This window comes from Polychytrium aggregatum, assembly GCF_025602895.1.
Source record: "Polychytrium aggregatum strain JEL109 chromosome Unknown BJ171scaffold_28, whole genome shotgun sequence".
In the NCBI taxonomy this organism is placed as follows: domain Eukaryota; kingdom Fungi; phylum Chytridiomycota; class Chytridiomycetes; order Polychytriales; genus Polychytrium; species Polychytrium aggregatum.
Genome location: NW_026516230.1, coordinates 340246 through 360919, shown reverse-complemented (window position 1 = coordinate 360919; position 20674 = coordinate 340246). Strand labels below are relative to the sequence as shown.

The 20674-nt window shown below is 55.6% G+C and overlaps 5 protein-coding genes across 5 annotated transcripts; 3 read left to right on the top strand and 2 right to left on the bottom strand.

Moving 5' to 3' along the window:
* Positions 1-15: 15 nt before the first annotated feature.
* BJ171DRAFT_559023 (uncharacterized protein) lies at positions 16-1909 on the top strand (the record flags this gene model as incomplete). Its single annotated transcript, XM_053113188.1, has 6 exons — positions 16-35; positions 193-464; positions 810-1061; positions 1272-1341; positions 1556-1608; positions 1743-1909. The coding sequence occupies 6 exons, from the start codon at positions 16-18 to the stop codon at positions 1907-1909; spliced, it is 834 nt and encodes a 277-aa protein (XP_052964941.1).
* A 7973-nt stretch (positions 1910-9882) lies between these two features.
* On the bottom strand, positions 9883-11992 carry BJ171DRAFT_162676 (uncharacterized protein). The gene is made up of 6 exons (XM_053105886.1): positions 11482-11992; positions 11338-11393; positions 11017-11140; positions 10758-10869; positions 10414-10459; positions 9883-10218 (listed from the first exon to the last, which is right to left on the bottom strand). Exons 1-6 carry the CDS (start codon positions 11550-11552, stop codon positions 10184-10186), a joined length of 444 nt encoding a protein of 147 aa, XP_052964940.1. The 5' UTR covers positions 11553-11992; the 3' UTR covers positions 9883-10183.
* Positions 11993-13067: 1075 nt separating this feature from the next.
* Positions 13068-15307, top strand: BJ171DRAFT_162849 (uncharacterized protein). Its single transcript, XM_053105887.1, has 9 exons — positions 13068-13265; positions 13401-13625; positions 13739-13850; positions 13955-14053; positions 14155-14242; positions 14455-14538; positions 14651-14680; positions 14862-14937; positions 15080-15307. The coding sequence occupies exons 1-9, from the start codon at positions 13171-13173 to the stop codon at positions 15105-15107; spliced, it is 837 nt and encodes a 278-aa protein (XP_052964939.1). The 5' UTR covers positions 13068-13170; the 3' UTR covers positions 15108-15307.
* On the top strand, positions 15308-17740 carry BJ171DRAFT_162606 (P-loop containing nucleoside triphosphate hydrolase protein). Its single transcript, XM_053105885.1, has 9 exons — positions 15308-15547; positions 15739-15921; positions 16112-16183; positions 16407-16535; positions 16776-16842; positions 16953-17094; positions 17212-17298; positions 17434-17467; positions 17564-17740. Exons 1-9 carry the CDS (start codon positions 15508-15510, stop codon positions 17587-17589), a joined length of 780 nt encoding a protein of 259 aa, XP_052964938.1. The 5' UTR covers positions 15308-15507; the 3' UTR covers positions 17590-17740.
* BJ171DRAFT_512327 (uncharacterized protein) lies at positions 17717-20664 on the bottom strand. Its single transcript, XM_053111654.1, is given in 11 exon segments — positions 17717-17925; positions 18099-18295; positions 18405-18530; positions 18699-18822; positions 19042-19224; positions 19361-19507; positions 19587-19705; positions 19876-19953; positions 20098-20180; positions 20402-20593; positions 20609-20664. The coding sequence occupies 10 exon segments, from the start codon at positions 20485-20487 to the stop codon at positions 17872-17874; spliced, it is 1197 nt and encodes a 398-aa protein (XP_052964937.1). The 5' UTR covers positions 20488-20593; positions 20609-20664; the 3' UTR covers positions 17717-17871.
* Positions 20665-20674: the final 10 nt, after the last annotated feature.

Genomic DNA, 20674 nt, shown 5'->3' with positions numbered 1-20674 from the left:
CACTGCGCTGTCGCCATGAGCTTCGACATCCAATGGTAATACCGCCCATCCAATCTGCTGTCTGGCCCTGGCTCGAGGCATGTCCTCGGATTGCCCCGTCCGGCTGTTGTCTTGTACCAGCATTCACTCCCTAACTCTCGGCCCTTTGCTCGTTGGGCCTGCAATCCGTCGCCATTCGGGATGGACCCGCAGGGACAAGCTGGACTCTGGCGTCGCCAAGAATCTGCAAGACTTCCTGAACAAGCACTTTGAGCATCTCACCCGACCGTCGTTCATTGGGCCAATCTCGATCATCGACCTGGACTTTGGCACAATCCCACCCAACATCGAGATCAAGGACATCACCGACCCGCTGACCGAGTTCTACCTCCCCGACGAGGACGACCTGGACCTGCAGCACGGCAGCGGACCGCTCGATGACTTTGACTCGCGCGCCGACCGAGGCTTTCCACTCCCAAGCGATGGTTCGCCTCTCGGCGGCTCCGAGTTTGGACCGGGCCGACCAGGCAGCGCCGATGGATACGGATATGCCTGGGGCGGCGGCGAGCGACATGGCCCACTCTCGGACGACTATGGTGGAGGCTCGATCACCGAGGCCGTCGGGCGAACATCCAACACCATCGGCGTCGGCCTGCATCTGGCCCAGTCGACGACGATGCCGCCGTTTCGGGCACTCACACCACAGCTCTCGAGCACTTCGTTTCCGGGGCTCCTGGTCTCGGGCTCCAACCCGGGCTCTGCTGCGTCTCACTACTCGTTCGATCAGGGATACTCCAATCCGCCGTCTCGCGGCGAACCTGCGTCCGCAGTCGCAGTAGTCGCATCGCCAGGGCATCCGCATCCAGAACGCAATATGTGGCCAGACACCATGATCTCGGAGGACCTCATGATCCAGCAGGCCGAGAGCCTGAAGCGGGAAACCGATGCCCAGGTCGAGCTTTTGGTCGAGTATAAGGGCAATATGCGCCTGTCCATATCGACCGAGCTGATCGTCAACCACCCAACGCCAAACTTTATGGTGCTGCCCCTGACCCTGAGTCTCACAGGATTTGCATTCAGTGGTGGGTGCAAGCCATCAATTGGCTGAATCAGTCGGTTGGGTCATCGGCGGCCTCGCATCGCCGATATGGTGTCGATCCTTCCTGGTCGACAGCGCTGATCTCTTTCTGCTACGATTGGGCAGTCGGTGCACATCGGAATGACTGGTGGGACATCATAATCCACACAGAAGCACTGACTGGGGCACTGGATCCACATTATTTGAACGACAGGAACGCTGCTGATTGCGTATCTTGGAACTCGCATCAATATTTGTTTCCAAGAGCCGGAGAGTGGAAAAAGGTATTGTGTTGTGGATGGATCACCGAGTGGATGGATCACCGAGTGGATGGATCGCCGAGTGGATGGATCACCGAGTGGACGCTGGCATCGGTGCATCTCGTTACTTCATCAGCCGACTCGGTCGCGAACGGCGTCGATGCGGGGGAGGACAATAGAAGCCAACCCTGGTGGTTGTGGACGGCAGACAAGCTCATGCCACAGTGCGATTCCCCAGTCTGCTGCAGGATGTATTCATCGAATCGGAAATCGGGGACAAGAATCGCCAGGGTGAGAATAGCAGTAGTGCCACGAGTGACAACCTGCTGTTGCGCCAGCATGGAATAATCGCAGGCAAAACCTGAGGGACCCGTCACAAGAATCCGCTGACACCGTCCGGGTTAACATTACGGACTCTCACACAGTGCTCAAGAATGTCAGCAAGATCGAGCGGTTTATCGTGGAGCAGCTGCGAAAGTTCATTGATGACAACCTGGTGTTTCCAAACTTTCACTCACTGGACCTGCTCGGTGCGGACGAAGAAGACACTCCCTCGCATCGCGACGATCTCGACGACTTTGACTTTGACTGAGGACATCCCCGAATATGTATCATGACTATAGCGCACTGCATAATGTGCATTGCGGCCCTTCTGCCACCCTCGCATGTCGCCACTTCCGCTCAGTATAATAGAGACGGCCTCAGAAGTAACTCATCGACAAAAGCGATTATTGATGGGCTTGAGGAACCCCAGACAGCTAGTGCTGGTGGTGTATCCCATGATCTGCTGCTCATCCACTCCTGGAGCATACTTCGCGATCCAGGACCGGAGACGGAGATGGCTCGGCTGCTGCATCCATGGCTGCCGCTGTGGGTGGTTGATGGGTGAATGTGATCGGTCAGAGCGAGCATCCAGCACCGTCCGTGGATATCTCGCAGGCAAGGCGTCGTTTGCTGACCGCTCTGGAACCTTGAGTGTGGAGTGGAGCTTCATTGATCGTCCGTTGACGCTGTGCACTTGGAGCCGGTGGATCTCAAAGGATGGCCATCACAGATGAGAGCTGTATGTTGCCATCAGAGAGTCGCAGCCAGAAGCACACCAGGTTGCTGGTTGATTGTGTGCACAGTGTTGACGACAAGTGGATGGCGAGTGAGTCGACGGAATGGGTGGCGTTCGGGCGAGAGATGAAATGGCCTCTGTCCTCCTCTTTCCCTCCAAATCTCCTCAGCCTCCATCGCCCCAAGCGACAGGACAGCATCCTCGTCCACGATACCAGGCCGATCTCGCTCATACACCCACCCCGCGAGGCGTTATTGACATGGATCCAGGGGGCGCCTTCGACGAGTTCCTCCAGCAAAGCGACCTTGTTCGATACAAGGATGACTTTCTGGAAAACGAATACGACACGGTCGAGCTGGTGAGCAGAGGCAACATGGATGTCGCTCTGCGCCCCTGCCGATCAGCCAACTGCTCCTGACAATCAGCCATGTGTTCCAGCTTCTCGCCCTCAGTGTGGATGACATGAAGGAGATCGGAATGAAGCCAGGGGCTATCAAGAAGCTGCAAAGGGCCCAAGCGGCACATGCCTCCAACCCGCCAACTGTCGCCATCCAGCCTGACCCTCACCTTGCAGCAGCAAATACACCACCGATCATCATCATGCAGCCTCGAGACTATACTCCAGCGACTCCGACTGCAGAGTGGAAGTGCCAGTTGGAATATGACATTCACGATGTGTTCATCAGGTGGGCGAGCCATCGCATATCTCATCGGACCCACTCGCCACCAACTGACTCCTTACACCCGTCGCAGCTATCGAGTCAGCAGTGACACCGTTAATGCCATGGCCCTGCATGGAGCCCTGTCGGCCAACAGTCGGGGCGAGACAGCAGCCCATATATATCTCGACAGCCTCTGCCTTTGTGACGGCGCTGACTGGGAGCAGGGTTTCATCAACGGGCTGTATCGATCGAATGTGATTGTCTTGTTGCTGTCGGAGGAGGGTCTGAAACGCACCTTCGAGGCCCACCTCAAGCCAGACAACCAGTTGCTCGAGGTAACGAGTGAGCCGACAGCATCGACGCTGGAGGGTGGGCCAGTCCAATCTCACTCACTCTCGCCCTCACTCCCTCCACAGATCCAGCACGCTCTCAAGAGAATGAAGGATGAGGACACCACCGGCCAGCATGTTGTCATCCAGCCAATCTTCATGTGGTCGAAGCGACATGTTGATGGCAACGATCTATTCATGAAATACCTTCCCAACACGAGCGCCTTTCCTCGTTATCCTCCGATCCACAACAAGAGCCCACTGGTCGACGGACTTCCGATGACCATCCAGCAGACATTCAGCGACTTGATGAAGCTCCAGGCTCTCGATGCCGTTGATGAAAATGCTCTCAAGAGGTAACAGTCATTCGTCATGCCGACTGATCATCATATCCAAACCTGAACAACCTGAACGCTCACTCACTCACTCACTCACTCACTCACTCACTCACTCACTCACTCACTCACTCACTCACTCATCCACTCACTCATTCACCCATCCACCAAACTCAGGCTTGTCCCCAATATCCGAAACCTGATCACCAAGACCAAGACGGCAGCAGTCCAAGGAGCAACATACCACAAGGATAGTCCCATCCAACTCACCAAAGAACAGGACTCGCTCCTGCGATCCCTCCTCGATCCCGTCGACTCGACCCTGGACAGACGTGCACTCGAGGATTTGTATGTCGAGGGTACTCGCCAGTGGCTGTTTGACCAAACCACCGACTGGGTCAACCAAGACACCACCGACACTGTCCTGTGGGTCAATGCCGTTGCTGGAGTGGGCAAATCTGTCGCTGCTGCCCAGATTGCCAACATCCTCACAGCCACCAACCAGCTGGTGTCGGCGCTGTTCCTCAAATACAATGACATCCGCAAGAGCGATCCACGAGTGGTGTTGAACACCATCGCATACGGTCTGTGCAAGTGGCACTCGCCGATCGGCCGCAAGCTCCTCGATGCTGGCCACACCAAGGACGACCTCGACAAGATGAGCATCCCTGATCTGTTCAAGGCCGTGATTGCTGATCTACTCGAAGCCATCGGCGACTACAGACCCAAGGGATCGGTGATGATCCTGGTGGATGCACTCGACGAGTGCTCTCCGCGCGATCAGCTGCTCAGTCTGCTTGCCGTGCGCTTCGTCGAACTGAACAGGACCCGTCCGTGGCTCAAGTTGCTGATGACATCCCGACCCGAGGAGGACATCAAGGCAGCATTCGATGGAGTCCCGACCAAGACGATCGAACCCTCGAGCGAGGAGAACATCCGTGACCTCGAGGTGTTCATCCACCACCGACTGCGAGTGCACGACACTCTCAGTGACTCGGACCGCACCAAGGCAGTCGCCATCCTGCTGGACCAGTCCAAGACATTCGTGTGGATCAACCTGATCCTCAACACCGTCGATGCAGCATCCAGAGACGGCCCAGTGATACTCGCCACGATCAAGGACATCAACGACAGCGCCGCCGATGTCGGCCAGCTGTACAACAAGACATTCGCCAAGATCCACTCGCAGTCGAGCCACCCAGCCGAGCTGGTCACGGTGGTGTCGGCGATCGCCACGGCCCAGTCGATCCTGACCCCGCAGATCATCGTCGATGTGTTTGGACTCGAGATCGGCGTCGTTCGCGAGTGTCTCAAGAGCCTCACTCTGGTCCTCGATCCTGGCGCCAATGGACTGGATCCCCGAGACAGCCAGTCCACCAACACCGAGGTCAAGTTCAACCACAAGTCGGTGGCGGACTATCTCCTCGGCGATGCATCGACTGGCCATCCGTGGCATGTGTCGACCTCTTTCCACACGGTGTTTGCCAATAGATGTCTCGGTGTGATCCTCTCGCACAAGCCAGTGATCAATATTTGCGAGATCTTCGACTTTCACGACAATATCGCCGACCTCGAGGACAGGGTCGCAGCCAAGATCACGCCGTCGCTGCGATATAGCGTCGCCCACTGGATCACACACTTTGTGTGGTGTGTGGACGGAGAGGCCGAGTCGAGTCCGGTGTGGCAGTCGCCCGAGATGGTCGATGTGGCAGCGGTGCTCACTCGGTTCGTCAAGACACATGTGTTCTTCTGGCTCGAGTGTGGGTCGCTCACACATGTGGTCAAGCCGATCATCGAGCAACTGGCTGTGCTGCGAGGAGTGATCGCCAAGGCACCCAGCACCATCGTCGACGACACCACGAAGGAACTGGTCAAGGACACGTATCGATTCATCCGCGAGTTTGCCGACCCGATCATCAAGAGTGCACCACAGGTGTACAACTCGGGGTATGCATTCACACCGAAGGAGACGGCGATCTACAAGACATATGCCGACCAGCTCGAGGACAAGATCCCGTTCCTGGTCACGGCTGGTCCAGCACCCACCTGGGATCCGTGTGAGATGACACTCACTGGTCACTCGAGCCAAGTGAACTCTGTGGCGATCTCACCCAATGGCAAGTGGTTCATATCAGGCTCGAACGACAAGACCATCAAGGTGTGGGATGCCATCACAGGCCAAGCAGTCCTCACCATCGATGGCCACAACGACGAGGTTGCGTGTGTTGCACTCTCGTCCGACAGCAAGCTGATTGCCTCTGGCTCGTGGGACAACATGATCAAGATCTGGGATGCCACCACTGGCGAGTTGAAGCGGACGATCAAAGGATACAGCGACGCTGTGCGATCGATCTCGTTCTTTCCTGACAGTGCCTCGATTGTGTCTGGATCCAACGACAAGTCAGTCCGTGTTTGGGACGTTTCCACTGGCCGACTGTGTCTGTCGATGGACAAGCACAGCGATGAAGTTCACTCTGTGGCTGTTTCAGCGGACGGGTCCACGATTGTGTCTGGCTCGAGCGACAAACGCATCATGGTCTGGGATGCCACCACGGGTCGGTTGAAGCAGACCATTGAGAGAGGCAGTGACTGCGACGACCACGACGATGATGATGATTTTGACGATGATTTTGATTATGGGGACGACGAGATGGATGACGGCGGCAACGTGGTCAACAGTGTTGCTGTGTCGGCCAATGGTCAAGTGATTGTGTCTGGCTTTGGCGATGGCTCGATCGAGATCCGGAAGTCATCCACAGGCGAGCGAATCACACTCGATGGACACAGCAGAGATGTGACCTCTGTTCAGATCTCATCCGATGGCAGGACCATTGTCTCTGGCTCGTGGGACAACACCATCAAGATCTGGGACGCAGAATCGGGCCGGCTGAAGCAGACTCTCGAGGGCCACAGCAACTGGGTGAACTGTGTGGCGATATCGGTGGATGGCGCAATGGTTGTGTCGGCCTCCAGCGACGAGTCGATCAAGCTGTGGGATGTCGACACAAGCGGCATTCTGCCAAACAAAGCCACCAGCCAAACCACCAACTCAACCACCAGCCAAACCACCATCGAGCACACTGCCGATGTGAGTGCTGTGGCGGTTTCTGGTGACGGCCAGTTGATCGCATCAGGGTCCAGCGACAAGACCATCAAGATCTGGGACGGACACAGAGGCCAGTTGATCCACACTCTCGAAGGTTGTGACACCGGTGTCAAGTCGATCAACCTGTCCTTGGACGGTGACTTGCTCGAGTCCACTGACTGGCAAGACAACCGCACACTGTGGATCAGACACAACGGATGCTTTGTCCAGTCAGAAGTCTCGGGCGAGGAACTCCTGAAAGTCTCCACAGATCCACTGACACTCTCGAGTGTGTGGGAGAAGGTTGACATCCCGCAGTGGATACGGCAAGGAGATCAGATGTGCAAGGTTCCACATGGAATGTACGAGTGGAGTTGTCACCAAACCAGCACTCACGGGACACTGATCATGATGAATCGACGACCACTGGTGATCCAGGTGAGTCATGGCTTTGGGTCGCACTCGATTGATCACCTTGATGGCAAACTGATCGGGTCGACTCTGCACACAGACACACTTCAGTCATGGCTGCTTCCTTGAGGCTCGGGGAAACGACGGAGACCTGAGCAAGGCGCTTGAGTGTTTCAGGATCTCTGCAGATTGGGGTGAATCGGAGGCACAGATGCGGGTTGGATTGTGGTTTGAACAAGGTCGTGGGGCCGACAGCGATCAAGTTGCAGCAAGACATTGGTTCAATCGAGCAGCACAGAAGGGGCATCCCGACGGACAATTCCATCTCGGACGCTGCTTGGAGAATGGGATCGGTGGATCGATCGATCTCAGTGGAGCCGTCACTTGGTATCAGAAGGCTGTTGATCAAGGTCATGCAATCGCTGCAACGAGTTATTTCGAATTATCACAGCGACAATCTAATGCTGGAAATGTCGATGCCCAGCTCCACCTTGGTCGATGTTATGAACATGGAATCGGAACATCGGTTGATACTACTCAAGCACTGAGTTGGTATCAGAAGTCTGCTGATCATGGTCATCCTGGTGCTCAATTCCACCTTGGTCGATGTCATGAACATGGAATCGGAACATCAGTTGATACTACTCAAGCACTGAGTTGGTACCAGAAGTCTGTTGATCAAGGCCATGCAAGCGCCTCAAAGAACTATTTCGAATTATCGCAACTGCAATCCAACAAATGGGATCGTGAAGCCCAGCTCCACCTTGGTCGATGTTTTGAACATGGAATCGGAACATCGGTTGATACTACTCAAGCACTGAGTTGGTATCAGAAGTCTGCTGATCATGGTCATCCTGGTGCTCAGTATCACCTTGGTCGATGTTTTGAACATGGAATCGGAACATCAGTTGATACTTCTCAAGCACTGGGTTGGTACCAGAAGGCTGTTGATCAAGGCCATGCAAGTGCAGCAAAGAACTATTTCGAATTATTACAGCGACAATCTGACGAGAGAAATGTCGATGCTCAGTATCACCTTGGTCGGTGTTTTGAATATGCAATCGGAACACCAATTGATCCTGTGCAAGCTTTGACTTGGTATCAGAAGGCTGCCGATCGAGGTCATGCCAACGCCGCAACGAGTTATTTCGAATTATCACAGCGACAATCTAATGCTGGAAATGTCGATGCACAGCTCCACCTTGGTCGCTGTCATGAACATGGAATCGGAACATCGGTTGATACTACTCGAGCACTGGGTTGGTACCAGAAGTCTGCTGATCATGGCCATCCTGGTGCTCAATTCCACCTTGGTCGATGTCATGAACATGGAATCGGAACATCGGTTGATACTACTCGAGCACTGGGTTGGTATCAGAAGTCTGCTGATCAAGGCCATGCAAGTGCAGGGAAGAACTATTTCGAATTATCGCAACTGCAATCAAACAAAGGGGATCGTGAAGCCCAGTTCCACCTCGGTCGATGTCATGAATATGGAATCGGAACATCGATTGATACTGCTCGAGCCATGACTTACTACAAGTGGGCTGCTGACCAGGGACACGATGAATCCAGCCTCAGCCAAACATTCCTTCACGCCTGGGCTTGCTTCCTTGGTCTTGGTTTACCACAGAGTGACTCCGATGCTTTCAACTCCTGGCAAGATATCCACGACCACTCCAATGATCCAATCCACAAACCCATCGCCACTCACATGCTTGGCTGGATGTTCTATCTTGGCCGAGGTACCGAACGAGATCAGCGGAAGGGAATCCAACTCATTCGCGACAATCAGTCGAATATCTTCCCACTTGGAGAGAACAATGGTCTCGCGGTACGACGTGCTTCATTCACAACACCTTACTCTCCTGCTGTGCGGAAGTTTGCCGAGTTATGCCAACTTGGATCCACACACGATTGGCTCTGCAATCATCTGTTTGCCGTCTCCCTTGCCCAAGGCTTCGGAATCGCCAAGGATGTATCAATGGCAGCAAGTATCTTCGAGCAACTCGCCAAAGATGGTCACAGTGACAGCCAGGTTTGGATTGGAGCGTGTTATTATTATGGCTGTGGTGTTCCCAAAAATGACCCAAAGGCTTTCGAGTGGTTCTCGAAGTCAGCCGATCAAAACAACTCATATGGACAGTGGATGATGGGTCGATGCTCTTTATGGGGAAATGGAGTCCGACGTGACCCCGCTGCAGCCATATCATGGTTCCAGATATCGGCCGATCAAGGCAATAGATACGGACAGACATTTTTGGGACAATGCTACGAAAATTCTTTGGGTGTCACCAGGGACATTGACAAAGCCATTGAATGGTACCGCAAAGCTGCTGAGCAGGGATATCAAATTGCTCAGGGTCGGCTGGAAGTGCTCCTCAGATAGTATCGTCCCGTACCCAGCTTCAAAACCCTTCATCGCCTTGAACCCTGTTGTCCTCGAATAGGTTGCGCTGCATATCGATATTCACGTTCTCATACTAGTAACTCACTGGATCACGGCTCTATTTTGCGTTCTCTGCTGACCAGTAATGATAATATGATGGGTGCTGGTCGCTCTGCCGTGTTACACTTTGGCCAATCCAGACTCATCAAGAGATTCGATCGACTCGGATCGTCGTTGTGTTTGTCATCTAGTCTTGGGACGAGCGTGCATCATTCGGGCTACTGACACAATATCACGGTTCTGAGATGCATGGATAAATTGACCAAGGCTTGTCGACGCCAAATCAGAGTCGATCAATGATTCAAACTGGACTTCCATGTATTTTATGCGGCTGGCAAGAAGCGATGACACGACGATATCAAGGGCGGAGCAGACATAGTGAGCGATAAAAGTCGCCATTGTCGAACGAAATGGCAAGGTGGCTCGAGCAAGGTGAGTTCATGAAAATTGGATCGTAAATAGAGGGTGAGAGTTGGTCTCGTCTCATCCGCGCCCACATTCGGCCAATCGACTTCAGCATTTGGCATCGATGAGTCTAGTACTGCGAGGCCTGGCGATCATAGTTGGCACCTGGGCGAGATGCATAGCAGTACTTGTCAGCTGAGGCCTCAAGCCTGTCTCGATCGAGCGGCAGACAACGGCCGAATGTGATGTCCTCGCTGCAGTCAAGCTGTTGGCTGCAGACAAGCTGTTGGCTACCAAGACACTCAGGATATGCGCATATCCAAGGAATCTCGGTCTCTGCATCCCACATCCGAGACCTACCCATGGCTTTCTGGACCTTCAACTTGACCTCCTTGTCCGACAAGTCCTAGAGAGGAGTCGCAGATCAACCCGTTGGCATTAGTTGCCCACTCGAGAACCGAACAGGGCCACATCCAGATTCCAATCTGCCGAGACATATGTTGTGTCCTGCACTGGAGGATCGAGCTCGATGGCTGCACACTCTGCAACAACGAGCTTGAGCCGTGGATGCAGGTTCATGTTGCTCCTCCCATCCCACGGAGACCGTTGCTCTGTATCCGCACACTGTCGAGATATCCGATTTGATCTCCCCTCGCTTCCTCGGTCGGATGTGGCAACACCGCTACCACTCGAGAGAACCCTACCTCGGAGGTGGATCCTGCAATTTCGACAGCAAAGGACTTGATGATGCCCTTGACATCGGCGATGTGGACGGCGAGCTTGGCCTTTCTCATGACCTTGACTTGGGGACCGCACCTGCGAGTAACGTTGTCCATCAGCGACTGCACTGCACCGGCAGCAACAGCTCTCCACCAGCGTCACGAGCTGCGAGACAGATGGGCAATAGCTCGAAGCAGCACATATTACGGGACCACCGTTCGAACAAAAACCCTCAATCCATACCAGGAAATCAGAACAAACTTTTGGCGCAAGCTCAGCTCGTCGTTGCCAATCGTCATTCGGAGGTAGCCGAACGAGGCCTTCTCGGGCTTCAGATGTTCTCGCAGCTCGTCAAGCCCTCCGGCGCCTGGATACGCGCAGAGAGCATGGGACCCGAGGGATATGAGAGCAGAGATATACAGCGGCGGGATTAGCTGGGCCTCTGTTCAGGAACGAGCTGCACCGGACCCTTGACGCTCTGACATTGCTCGGTGTCTTGGCTCGAGGCTGTTGCTGGCCCTCTGAGCGTGGCCGATGCAGTCGGCGGCCCAGGCAAGCACATACCGGTGGCAGAGACAAAGAGGACATCGCTCTTGTCATCGATGTAGTCAAGGAGCAGCCTGCAGCAGCAGAGGAGAGTGAGCAGACAGTCGTCAGGGCGCCGGTGCTTGACCACGAGGGGATTCGGCGACGCGAAGGCCATTTTACCAGTTGGTGGGGGTCTTGTCGTTGCGAACGTCCTCGTAGGCGGCGACGATATCACCTTGGAATTCGACCATGGCAGGGATTCAGTGGACAGATGGGGAGGCAGAGTGTTGACGGCGTCGCTTCGGCTCGGCGGGACGGCGGATGGATGCAGCGCTGGGATCAAAGCAAGGGGGACGGCGGCGGGCAGCGCCGGAGAGGGGATATATCGAGGCCAAGACGACCCCGGCCGACCCCACAGCGACAGCGACGACGATGGGCAGCAAACAAAGGACGGGAACTCTGCGATTGGAAGGTCTGGCGAGAACGGCGGGCGATGCAGAACAATCGGCGGGGCGAGCCGAGGCGACTGCTCATTGATACTGTTAAGTTGCTGGTTGTGTTAATTTGCTGGCTGTGTTGAGTTGATGGCTGTTGAGTGGTAAGGATATCGGCGAGTGATATTGCTGGGCAATGTTGAGTATGTTATCAGCGAGGGATAATGCCCGCCGATATGCACAAGTATACTGTCGACGGACTGCTGTCGTTGCTTGGGATGTGCGATGGCCGTGATCGGAATGAATTGCGAGTGATTACCGCAACACCCATACCCGAATGGGCGAATGAGCCGAACAAGTAACAACCCCGCTCGCCCACATTAACATGTTATCGTTAACATCTCACGGCGAATATTCGACATCGCCTTCACATATCGCCCAACCGATGCCGGGGATGATGGACCGCACTGCCCGACGACGATTGTCTCGGCCGCACATCTCAACAACCCCCCACAGCGACACCGCCCCGTCCGCATCGATCGCCGCATCGATCGCCGCATCCAGAGAGCTCTGTCTCCATCTCGCCCTCCAATCGCCCGCATCCGTGCATCTTGGATTGCCATCAGGACATTGCTGCGTCTTCGATCTGTCTTCGATCTGTCTTCGATCTGCTTCCAGCTGCTGTTCGCTTCGTCCTCAGCCCACCATCATCACCAGCCCATCCATTCGCCTGCTCGCCACATGGACCATTCCGCCGAGGACGTCCCCTCGTCGTCATCCGAGACATCCCAGCCGCGCCGGTTTCGGGACGAAGGCGTAACAAAGTCTCGTTCCAGATCGTCGCTGCGATACTCCAGCAGCGAGTCGATTGCCGAGGAGGACGAGAGCGATGGTCTCGAACAAGTGCCCGTGGCCTCGTCCTCGGAGCAGATCCATCCGGCCGAGCTGTCGCTACCTTTGATTGAAGAAGACTCGAGAATGTCGAGCTCGACGTCGCTGGAGGCCGTTGTGGGTGTGGAGGTAAGCCGACATGCGCTCTGTCCATGCCAACTGCTCGTGCTGGATGGGTGAGATATTATCACACAGCGATCGGCTACTGTCGGAGCAAAGACTCGCCGAGCAAGGATTCATTGCGCCGGTGCTCAACCATATCTCTGTCGCTCATCCCATCAACGCTCTCATCCACAACAACGACTCTACTGCCCATCCCACCGACTCTACCATTCATTGCATCCCATCCTGTCGACCCCGCACACCGCCGCACACGCCCGCATCGCCGGTCCTGCCGGGGTCCTGTTGTGTCCTCTCCCTTTGCCTCCTCATCCGCCTCATCTTCCACATCTTCCACATCCCTTGCCTCATTCCCGGCGACCAGCCAACAACGGCCCAGCCAACAGCCGCTGCCCAGCCTTCCCTGGCCTCTCCGCCCATCAACATGTCGTTCAGCCGGCAAACCGTTGTCGACGACTCGGATGATGACACGGACCTATCGGAGCTCACTCGGCGAGACTACATCAACTCGCTCTTTCGGTAGGCTCTGTCCGATGGCGGCCCTTTGCCCTTCGTCGTCGCCTCTATCCCTTGGTTTGAAGGTGTGCTGCTCCTTGGTCCTCCGGGCACTTGCTCATCGTCTTGCCCACCTCGCCAATGCCGGGTCCTCCCCAGGCCCGTTCCCCCCGGCCAGCGGCTCCTATGTCACATCATTCGCTACCGAGAGGGCAGGACCAAAATGTTTCCGCATTTCCACATGATGATCGAGCAGAACGACGGATCGCCCGCGCTGTTTGCCCTCTCGGCTCGAAAGCGGCGCAAGACAAAGACTTCGGACTATATCGTCAGTCTGGATTCGTCGACAAACTCGCCAAACACCCAGATGGTCGGCAGGCTCCGGTTGGTATCCGCTCCACCAGCTGAACGAGTTAACCTGCGTCTTGCAGCCTTCTGGAGGGTCATATCGACGATGCCGCCACACTCACACTCACGCTGCCGCTGCCATCATCCAGCTCGAACTTTATCGGAACCGGATACACCGGCTCGGCGCTGAAGAGCACCCCGCAACCTGGCTCGGGCGGCCCCGAGAGACCGCCGCTGGTCGAGCAAGTGGGCATTCTCTATGTAGGTGCATGCTGCGGGATGATGGGTCCGTGTTCGGCATCTCGGAACAAGTGCGTTCGCGGTGAATTGACACTGCCTTCTCATCAACATGACAACGGTCATAGGAACCCAACATTCTGGGACTCAAAGGGCCCAGAAAGATCTCCATCATCCTGCCGACGATGAACAAGCAGGATGAGCAGAACGACATTCCGTTCTCAAAGGTATCGCCACTGGCGCGCGACGAATCCTCCGCATCCTGGCTGTCGACGGAGAACATCGCCTGTCGCATCAGCCTTTCCTGACTCTCGTTCATCACACCCAGGACAAGGAAGTGCTCTTGAGTCTGATCAAGAGCGATGCAAAGAAGGATCTTGTCATGCTGCACAACAAACCACCCCAATGGAACGATGGTGAGTGTCCGCCGTGGGAAGGCCGGTCCGACTGAAGTCCATCCGTCGCTGTCGGCTCGGAGTCAGCATATCTCCTTGAGGCAGGAATCTCAGAAACCGACCATGGCATACCGGCACTCGGTACCATTCCTTGGCTGCCGTGCCACTGCTGCCCCAATTTCTCGATGCTGCCACGAATGGCCCTCATCGATGCCACCATCTCTCCGCGTCAGAAACACATTCATACGTGCTCAGCTTCGACGGACGAGTGACCGTTGCGTCCGTCAAGAACTTTCAAATTGTCCACGACCATGACCGTGAGTGGCTTGTCCGATCGGCCGACATGCACTTTAGCAGAGACAGGGAAACCACTTGCCATCACCCCTGCTCACCAACTCTTCGTCGCCATTCCTTGTCACCGGCACTCAGTGGACTACATCGTCATGCAGTTTGGACGAGGTAAGCCACATCGAACACCTTAGCCATATCTACTGCCTTAGTCATATCTACCGCCTTAGCCACATTGACTGCCGCGCACACGTTCGCCTTTGAAGGAGGCAGAACAGTGTTGTGTTGCTGCATCGCTGCAGTCGGTCCAGCAGATGACTCGCTCGATCCTAAGCCTTGCCGCCGTTTGTAGTGAGTTCGAATCGGTTCAACCTGGATATTCAGTATCCGCTATCGCCGATACAGGGCTTTTTGATAGCGATCTCGAGGTGTGTATCGGTGGCTGTCAATGTCCTCGCTCGCCCGTGCGAATATTTGCATCCATGTGGCTTCAGCGCACTCGACCACTACAGCTCACATCTGCCCGTCTGCACATTTACGTATCGATGGGCATTACGGTTTCACATCTAGCTTCGACCGCAAGATCGCTTGCGAGTAGGATCTCTGCTCTTCAACTTCCTCCCCCGTTGGTGCTCTCGGGCTCATCAGGAGCTCGTCGCCGTCCTGGCAGAATCGCCGCATCGCCGACGAACAATATTGGCGCGCAGGAGAGGATTATGGGTCCAAATGCCAACCTCCCGCGCTGAGCTCCTCCAACCACCCGCCCTGCAAAACGCCCGCCAAGTGCTGAGAACCTCATGTGCCCTGCCGATCGAGTCCAGCACTGCTCTTCCTTCTGTGCCTTGAGCGACCGGCACCGCTGTGATCACCGTCGTTGGTGTCGTTGGCACTAGTATATCGACCTTGCGCTGCCGCCGCCCCCTGCAGCCCGCTTCACTTCAGCGCCCTTCAAAGCCATAGCCTCGTATCGACTTGAACTGTGTGTGGATTCTGAATAAATGACCGTCCCCGCAATCGTCATCAAGCACCTGAGGAAAGGTAGCTGTGAGGCTGTGATATTCGCTGAGCATGCGCACTCGGCGCCTTGGCTGACGGGGAGTGTCAGAGCCATGCTCATGGTTCGTCAGTGCTCTCGACTCTCATCTGGAGCAGATCCCCATTCCGGAGCCATGAAGCCTGACGCACTGCTTGCTGCCTCTCTTGTATCATGCGCCGCCCGCTGGATCCAGAATACCATCTGCCCGATGGCGAGGTCATCACCGCCCTCAATGACATCCACCTCAGCGACGACTCGGACTTTGATCCCATCGGCCAGGGCGAGTTTGTGATGCTCCGGGGGCCCTCTGGAGGCGGCAAGACTAGCCTGCTCAACATCCTCGGCACCATCGACACCCTGACACAGGGAAACATTGGTATGGCTGCAGATCCGATGCATCTGGGCGGTTGGCACAAGACCTGCAGGAACCGGATGGGCAGCACTGTCGAACCGAGAGTTGGACGGAGCCAAGAGTCGATGATGCTGCCTCAGCGACCTCTGCCGGTCCTGTTGTCGATACAAACCGTTTCGCTCGGTCCATCTATTGACAATTCATATGGCGACAGAGATCCTGGGGCACCAGATCGACAACCGATGCACAGATCGGTTCCTCTCGAACCTGCGTCTGCGACAGATCGGTATGGAGGGAGGACGAGTGGAACCCAAGCCCGAGACCTACCGTTGTCGCCTGGGAGATTGAGGGACGGGAGTGAAGGGGGGGGGAAGCTCACGACACTTCTCGTTCCGAGCCCATCACCCACCAGCATGTATCCGTCGCCGTTTCGCATTCTTTTTCTCACCCGTTATGCCTGCTTCGTGGCGGGGGGGGGATACAATCGACAATGTCTTGTTCTCGCCCAGGGTTTGTTTTCCAGACATTCAACTTGCTTTCAACGATGACGGCCCTCGAGAATGTCGAGCTTCCGATGGCGATTGCGAACGAGCTGGACGAACGACAGCGGCGCGAACGAGCGCTCGAGTTGCTGGCGAGTAAGTCGAGGCTTGATGGTGATGGTGATGGTGATGGTGATGGTGATGGTGATGGTGATGGTGATGGTGATGGTGATGGTGATGGTGATGGTGATGGTGATGGTGATGATGGTGATGGTGATGGAAATGATTCTAGTCGTGATGGCGATGAAGAACTATGGTCGTCTGGACGTCCATATCAAGGCGCAAAGTGCGGCGACCATGAATGTCGACTAACTGCCGATGCTTCTTCCCTTGCAGTGGTTGGCCTGCGGGATCGAGTCAACCACCTCCCTTCCGAGCTCTCTGGAGGCGAACAGCAGCGGGTGTAAGTGGCTGGGGAAGGGGTTGACCGGTACTCTGGAACTCTGGTTGGGAGAGATCTCGGACTGACGGCCTGTTGCTCTGCGAATACTACTACTACTCCGATCCCGGCAGCACCATTGCAAGGGCGCTCTCGAACAGACCTCAGATCCTGTTGATGGACGAGCCAACCGGTGATCTCGACAGCAGCAACACCATTGACGTCATGGACCTGATCCTGCGCATCAACCAGCAGGACAAAGTAACGATCGTCATGGTAGGCACGGGCTTGGCCAGGATCCACAGGCTCGCTTTCTTTGCCGTGGATGAGGGAATAGCATGGGCTCCTTCCGGGAGTGACCAGCAAACTGATTCAGCGAGCGATTCCCGCCAGGTCACTCACAACCCCGACGTCGAGTGTTATGCCAACCGATTGCTCTATCTCGAAGACGGCGTCATTGTCAAGCAGGCTGTCAACAAGGTAACGGCGTGTTCTGTTGGCTGCATCGCTGGGACGATGTGTGAATGGGATGGTGTGCGATTCATACGGAGCCGTGAGTATCGTCGAGGTGAGGGCCGCCGTGGCCTAATGTAACTCCAACGCCCGCGGCTGCAGATTCAAGTGCCCCTTATCCTTCAAGACTACCAGCGTAAGCACCCGAGTCCATTGAAGCAGCAACGACAGGGGGTGATGGCTGAGCGATCTTTGGCAGGACTCTAACCTTTTGGACTCTGTCGCACCCTAGGGTATTTGTCCAGCAAGGACCAATAACGGCTGGCATTATGGCTATCTTTGGGAATGCCTCGTGCAGGCGAGAAAAGGGATACCCATCGAGTCCACGGAGACTCGGGTTCACCAAGCACTTTGAGTCATTCCACCACCAGAGATGCCCAAGACCCAGAACACAGCCAGCGAGTCGTTCGACACTCTTGATGTCGAGATGCTACGGCGCTATCCGACTGGCTAAATGCGTGTTGCGTTCCAATACAATCCCTTCCCAAATCCTACAGCCGGCCAGTTGATACGAGGGTGCAAATGGACATATCAACGGCATCAGCGCTGCCGCTTGTTGGGGGTCATGCCGGGGGTGCCCAAGCTTCGTTTGAGCTGTGTATGAATGGGGAATAAAGTCGCCAGCGAGGCAGCGAACCGAATGTGAGCAGGTGAGCCAAGAAGAAAGCAGCAAAGGCAGCGAATGTGACCCGTAGCGGTTTGGTGAATGCACAGGATATGCACGAGTCTGCGCTTGGCGTCCCGACTCCACAGAGTGCACGACTCACCATGCTCCCGCCCGGATGAAGCGACGGCCGCTTTCCGGCTCCGTCGTGTTCATGGCCGTGCTTCTTGGCAGTGAGCATTTTGAGCTCGTGCTCGGCCTTTTCGTGCTGGCGCTTCAGCTCGATCAAGATTTGGATGTTGGATCGCAGCTCTTCGTACTTGGCCATAACTTGGGCCGTGGGCATGCGCGGCCGAATCGCTGGAGCGAGAGTCACCAGAAGCAGATGTAAGGGGCAGGCGAGGACAGCAGGACGCCGAGGCTACAGAAACGTGAGACCGGCGCGAGTGGCAATGGCGATGAAGCCTACCAACTCCGAGCTCTTCCAGCATGTGGTGGACCTTGGGTATTAACGCTGTCTTGAGCGGCGTCAGCTTCTGACTTCGAGCATAAATCATCGCCTGGGGCTTCGCGCTCTTCAGAGGCGAATCCAAAGCTTGAGAGCGGCCATGTCAGCAAAACAAGTACAGCTCGGCTCGATGCAAAGCAAACACACACACTCCCCTTCCCAGCATATCGTCCTGGCCTTGATCCAGCCATGAAGCATAAAAACGAATTGCGCGCACTTGCTGCCAACATCCCTGGCAACAGCAGAGCAGCTCACCCTCGGCAGATTCGGCGGATTTCGTGTGCGATTTCTTGAGATGACGTCCCTCGTGGCTCGGCGACTCTGCCGCCGGGGTGCCTGGAGTGGCTGTAACGATTTTCTGGAGCGACTTTTTCTTTTTCTGCCGATGATGATGATGATGATGATGATGATGATGATGATGATGATGGTGATGATGATGATGGTGGTGGTGGTGGTGGTACAGATATTAAATGGGCAAGTCGGCCACACAGACTTTTCAGCCAATGCTATCTTTCAGCGCAACCATCGGCTCCAAATCCATTCGCCAAACCAAGACCATTGGTCTGATAGAGCCAATCTTGCCCCCCCCCCGACGTACCCTGAGACTCTCTGAATGGTCAGTCGTAGTCGCTGCAGCCTCGCCCGAGCCTGTGGGTTTCTGAGATCCTATGCTTGTGGAATCGATGAATCGCAGATCCGACACCAACAGATCTCGCTCGCGAGCAGTCCGGGTTTCGTTTTGCTGACGTTGGCGAAGCTCGTAGACCAGATATGCCTCCTCCTAATGCGACAATGCGATCAGCGTGAGCCAGGCCGAGATCAATAGCCTGTGGTGGGTCTGGACACATGCTTCGGTGCCATGTACGGTGCTTTCGATTGCGCTGTCCAGCCCTGCAGCTCAGGATCCAGTGACCCACCATCATCTGCTCCCTCGAGCGGCCCAGTAGCGTTCGCAGGTTCTTCTTGCGCTCCACTTCCTTGTTTTTGTCAAACTTGTAGTTCTGCGGGATCAGCTTCAAAGAGCCCAGCTTGTTGTTGATGACAAAGATCCTGTCCTTGAGCTCCTGCATGCGCCGGGGATTCAGTGACGCTCGATCAGGGAACAGCATCCACGAGAGGCACAGGTTTCGACAGATGGCTCACCTCCATCGTCCGCATCTTCCCCGGGAACTCGTACCGGTCGTGAATGACAAACCAGCGCAGGTCATATGTCTTGCACAAGCCAAACAGGTAGTCGGTCTCCTCCTTGGTCCAGTCTGGATCTGCCGAATGCAAAACAATGTCCCGAATGGGGACGGATGTGAGGCTTGGTTATCGGGCCGTGAGGATTCAAGGTGGCTCATCGGCCGTCCAAGATATGATTCATGCTCTCTGTCCTCGATCGCACGCCGCAGCAAAGACAGAGGAGATGTGTAAAATGTTCGTCGCTGACCTTCGAGATGGGTCCGGTACTCTTCGTCGGTGTACTGAACGATACCAAAATCCCGGAAGGTGAAATCAGGTGGTTTTTCTGGCGATCGTAGCGGGTCCGCAGACAGAGAAATCAGTCCGACGAGCCATGTTGGATATCGACATCACCGTCTTTGGCTCCTGCACCGGCCCGGAGCCACAGAGCATCTGGGACTCGGAAGCATCGACGATCCTGCCAACGCACCCGAATCGTCGCCGGTCGATTTCTCCCAGTGACTGAGAACGAGGCCGTCTGTTCGTGACGGAACAACAAAGGGCTTCCAGAGCCTGTTTTTATATCCAGGAGATTGGCATTGTGGACGAAGCGGCGAGAACATGGCCGGTGAGCGAATGAGCAGGAGGCTTTGCGGTCATCGACCGATGAAAACGCAGCGGCTCGCTCAATGCAGACCAAACCCAAGTGCCACCGTCGACTAATCGAATCTGGTGGCGATCCTTCTGCAGCAATGGATGCAGAGCCAAGGGCCGCCTCTGCACGCCTGCCCTACCATTTGCTTGGTGTCGACGAGTCGGTCGGGATGGGTTTTGGGGTGATCTGGAGCGACGGAATGCCGCTCGCCAGCTTGGTGGACATTGCAGTGAGCGCGGCCTGGGAGGGATGGTTGGGTTCGGTTGGGCCTGGAGGCAAGCTTGCGGTCCTGGTGGATCTGTCGCCGGCAGCAGCAGCAGCAGCAGCAGCAGCAGCAGCAGCAGCAAAGGGTTGGATCAGGTCCGAGAGGACCAAGCAGCGAGCAACCAAGCGCCAGCCAGGCCGCCTTGCG

Bases quoted from the DNA above. Each gene is read 5' to 3' on its own strand.
- BJ171DRAFT_162676 (XM_053105886.1), bottom strand. From the start codon at position 11,552: ATGGTCGAATTCCAAGGTGATATCGTCGCCGCCTACGAGGACGTTCGC. The intron at 11,394-11,481 runs GTAAAATGGCCT...CTGCTGCTGCAG, and splicing joins GACAAGACCCCCACCAACTG to GCTGCTCCTTGACTACATCG. The intron at 10,870-11,016 runs GTATGGATTGAG...CGTTACTCGCAG, and splicing joins AAGTTTGTTCTGATTTCCTG to GTGCGGTCCCCAAGTCAAGG.
- BJ171DRAFT_162849 (XM_053105887.1), top strand. From the start codon at position 13,171: ATGTCGTTCAGCCGGCAAACCGTTGTCGACGACTCGGATGATGACACG. The intron at 13,626-13,738 runs GTTGGTATCCGC...GCCATCATCCAG, and splicing joins CAGATGGTCGGCAGGCTCCG to CTCGAACTTTATCGGAACCG. The intron at 13,851-13,954 runs GTAGGTGCATGC...CAACGGTCATAG, and splicing joins AGCAAGTGGGCATTCTCTAT to GAACCCAACATTCTGGGACT.
- BJ171DRAFT_162606 (XM_053105885.1), top strand. From the start codon at position 15,508: ATGACCGTCCCCGCAATCGTCATCAAGCACCTGAGGAAAG. The intron at 16,536-16,775 runs GTAAGTCGAGGC...CTTCCCTTGCAG, and splicing joins AGCGCTCGAGTTGCTGGCGA to TGGTTGGCCTGCGGGATCGA. The intron at 17,095-17,211 runs GTAGGCACGGGC...GATTCCCGCCAG, and splicing joins ACAAAGTAACGATCGTCATG to GTCACTCACAACCCCGACGT.
- BJ171DRAFT_512327 (XM_053111654.1), bottom strand. From the start codon at position 20,487: ATGTCCACCAAGCTGGCGAGCGGCATTCCGTCGCTCCAGATCACCCCA. The intron at 18,823-19,041 runs GTACGTCGGGGG...CATCATCGGCAG, and splicing joins ACCATTCAGAGAGTCTCAGG to AAAAAGAAAAAGTCGCTCCA. The intron at 17,926-18,098 runs GTGAGTCGTGCA...ATTCATACACAG, and splicing joins TTCATCCGGGCGGGAGCATG to CTCAAACGAAGCTTGGGCAC.